The 3970-nt window shown below is 35.9% G+C and overlaps 1 protein-coding gene across 1 annotated transcript; it reads right to left on the reverse strand.

Annotated features, from left to right (window-relative positions):
* Positions 1–528: 528 nt before the first annotated feature.
* LOC142171737 (secreted RxLR effector protein 161-like) lies at positions 529–972 on the reverse strand. Its single transcript, XM_075235429.1, has one exon. It carries the CDS (start codon positions 970–972, stop codon positions 529–531), a length of 444 nt encoding a protein of 147 aa, XP_075091530.1.
* Positions 973–3970: the final 2998 nt, after the last annotated feature.

Consider the following 3970-nt stretch of genomic DNA (forward strand, 5'->3'; position numbering starts at 1 on the left):
TACAACAGAATTTTCCCTTGAACCTTGACTTTGATAACAAATAGAAGTGATGCTTACTAGATTAATGAAGTCTGAGAGCAACGATAATTTCAGTTTATAAGTTCTAATGACTTTAGACAAGATGGCATGTACCTGCTTCAAAGACGCAACTCCTTTACAATTCCTTAGTCATTTTTGCAGTCAAACTTCAGACACAATAAGTCAATATCATAACGCATAGTCATAAGTCAGAATTTTGGGGCAAGTACGTATAGTTAGAGAAAATATGATATTGAATCAAGTTTGATAACTCAACCATCTAAAACTATTGACTCTTTTTCTAGCCATTCATTGGGGTTAATCTAGTTTTAGTCATGTTTCTTTTAATGTGGTCCCAACTAAGTGCATTAGTGAAAATATCACCAATTTGATCTTCAGTTTTACAGAAATTTATTGAGATATTTTCTTTTTCAACATTATCTTTGAGAAAATGATGTCTAATATCAATGTGCTTAGTTTTCCTATACTGACATGGTATTTTAGCAATATTTATGGCACTGGTGTTTTCACAAAAGATAAGAGCGCAATCAACAAAATACCATAGTCCTTGAGTTGCTGTATTATCCATAGCAATAGAGCACAACAAGATGTTGCAGCTATATATTCTGCTTCAGCTGTAGATAGGGCCACTACATTTTGCTTCTTTGTTTCCCAAGACACAAGGCAATAACCAAGGAAATGAGCTATTCCTGAAGTGCTTTTCCCGTCAATATGAAAAACTGCATAGTCAGCATCAGCATAACTAACTAACTTAAAGTTATATCCTCTTGGATACCACAAACACAAATTCTTAGTTCCTTTAAGATATCTGAGTATTCTTTTGACTGCCTTTAAGTGAGACCCTTTGGGATTTGCCTGATATCTTGCATATAGACACACACTGAACACAATATCAGACCTACTTGAAGTGAGATACAATAGTGACCCAATCATTCCTTTGTTCAGTTTTTGTTCCACATTTTCCCCTTATTCATCTAGATCAAGCTTTATTGCAATAAAAATAGGAGTATCAATTGACTTTGAAGAATCCATATTGAATTTCTTTAAGAGTTCTTTGATGTATTTTTGCTGGTGAATCATGGTTCCAGTAGGTGTTTGTTTGATCTGTAGCCCCAGAAAGAAATTCAACTCACTCATCATGCACATTTCAAATTGATTACCCATCATTTGAGCATATTCTTTGCACGTTACTTCATTTGTATCCCCAAAAATAATATCATCCACAAACACCTGCACAGTCAAAAGATTCTTTCCCTTATTCTTCAGAAACAGTGTGTTGCCCACCTTACCTCTTATAAAGTCATTGGTTAAGAGGAATTTTGAGATCCTCTCATACCAAGCTCTTGGAGCCTACTTCAATCCATATAATACCTTGTTCAATTTGAAAACAATATCAGGGAGCTCTTCACTTTCAAAGCCAGGGGCTGTTTAACAAGCAATTCTTCTTTTAAGTAACCATTCAGGAATGCACTCTTCATATCCTTATGGTATAAAGTGAATTTCATATAAGAAAAAAAGGCTATCAACATTCTTATGGATTCCATTCTGGCTACTGGAGAAAAATATTTCATCATAGTCTATTCCTTCTTCCTTATTGTATCCCTGAACCACCAGTCTGGCCTTGTTCCTTGTGATATTTTCTTGCTAATCCAGCTTGTTCTTGAATACCCATTTGGTACATATAACTGTTTTGTTTTTGGGTCTTTGCACCAGATGCTAGACCTTGCTCCTTTCAAATTGATTCAACTCCTCTTGCATGGCTATTATCCGATATGGATCCTTTAGGGCTTCCTTTATGTTCTTTGTCTCGATTTATGAGAGAAATGCAGTGAGTGCATGCAAGTTTATCAGGGATGACCTTGTTTGTACTCCTGCATTTGAATCAAAAATGATATTCTCATGTGGATGAGAACTTTGGTGTTTCCATGGCCTAACTTGTATACCCTGAGATGGTTCTGGAGAGTAGTGGCCCAAAGGACCAGTGCCAGTAGATGCAATCGTCTGTCGAAGTATCAGTGAGTGTTGTTCCCTTTTACTCTCCTGGTCACTTTCATCGCCTTCATGATTACTTGATTCTCCTTTAGGCTGTTGTTCAGATTCTCCAGAGGTCCCTTCTTCAGTGAGCCCTATATCATAGTCTTCATCTTGCAAACCTTTCTCAACCATGTTGTTAGATTCATCAAAAATCACATAAACATTTTCTTCCACACAAATAGTTCTTTTATTAAATACTTTGCATGCTTTACTATGTAGTGAATATCCGAAGAATACTCTCTCATCACTTCTATCATCAAACTTGCCTAGAGCTTCTTTTCCATTAATGTATACAAAGCATTTATACCCAAAAGCTCTTAGGTGAGTGATGTTGTCTTTTTTCCTCGAAGTAACTCATAGGGAGTCTTCTCAAGAATATGTCTGACCATGCATTTGTTTAACAAGTAGCAAGCAGTATTGACTACCTCAGCCCAAAAGTCTTTTAGGTAGCCCACTGGCAATCAACATGCTCCATCCCATATCTTCTAGAGATCTGTTCTTTCTTTCCACGACACCATTTTGTTGTGGAGTTCTGGGCGCATAGAAATTATGTTTAATGCCATGAATGCTGTAGAATTCAAGAAATTTAGAGTTTTCAAACTCAATTCTATGATTTGTTTTTATACTTGATACAACACTATCTAGTTTCTGTTGAATAATTCTAACAAACACACAAAATACATCAAAGTTTTCATCCTTAGATGTTAGATACAAGGTCCATGTGTTTCTAAAGAAGTCATCAACAACCACAAATATATACTTGGGCTACAACATTCATGGCATTGGTCCACATAGGTCAATGTGGAGAAGGTACGGGGGTCTGGAGGTACTAACAACTTTCTTAGATTTAAAATATGACCTTACATGTTTACCTCTGACACATGCATCACAAACTTTATCAGATGCAAAATCACAATCTCCTCTACATAGTATAAGTCCTACTACATAATGAGAGGACTCTACATAATGACCTTAGATTATGCTTGAGTTCTACTACATAGTATACATCTTCTATAGCATGAGAGGGTGATTTACCAACTTTACCAATATTTACTATTTGTCTGTTCTTCTCATTTCCAAAGGACACACTTCCTCCTTGGAAGGCTGTCAGCGAGAGGAAATTCTTCTTTTCATCAGTCATATGTCTTGAGCATCTACTGTCTAGAAACCAGTCTTGATTTCTTCCTCTCACTTTAGCCTGCAATAGAAATCACAGGTTAGTCTTGGGAACCCAGACAAGCATGTGTCCTTTTTTGTTGGAAAAAGGATGAATCAAATCTCTTTTTTCCTTGAAAGGAAGAGTATTAACTATCATTTTCTTACTGGCCTTAATCCCCTTAGCTTGATCAAGGGGAGTGATTGATGCTTTTTCTTCTATTGACACATGTTTAAGTAACCCAAAGGTATTTTTGAACTGACCATAAATTAAGGCAGGGCAACTGTCTCTGAAGTGTCTCACCTTTTTATAGTGAGTGCACATCTTATTATCAAAGATTCCTACTTACTTAGGATCAAACCTAGTTGCAGGTTTCTTATATAATTTTCATGATTTATTAGTGCTGCAATTTTTATTTAGCCAATTCAATGCATCAGAAGATCTATGCCACTTGCTTAGCCTAGACAGTTCATATTTTGCCTTGTCAAGGTTTTCTGGTAGTACTTTATTCCTAAGGCCAGCATTACACAGACTATCGTTGAGCTCCTTTAGTTCCTTTTCAACATTGTTTTACAGATCACTCATTATTACCTTACCATTAGCAGAAGTTTGCTGCTAATTATGAGAAGTGAATTCAAGGACTTGGTTCTTAAGATTCTTGATCTATCATTTAAGATCAGCTTTGCTAGATTCAAAATTTTTAAAGTCAAGCTTAACACATGAAAGGTTACTTACTAACTG

Source organism: Nicotiana tabacum, chromosome 17 (assembly GCF_000715075.1).
Source record: "Nicotiana tabacum cultivar K326 chromosome 17, ASM71507v2, whole genome shotgun sequence".
In the NCBI taxonomy this organism is placed as follows: Eukaryota; Viridiplantae; Streptophyta; class Magnoliopsida; order Solanales; family Solanaceae; genus Nicotiana; species Nicotiana tabacum.

Coding starts and splice junctions, on each gene's coding strand:
- LOC142171737 (XM_075235429.1), bottom strand. CDS start 972: ATGATTGGGTCACTATTGTATCTCACTTCAAGTAGGTCTGATATTGTG.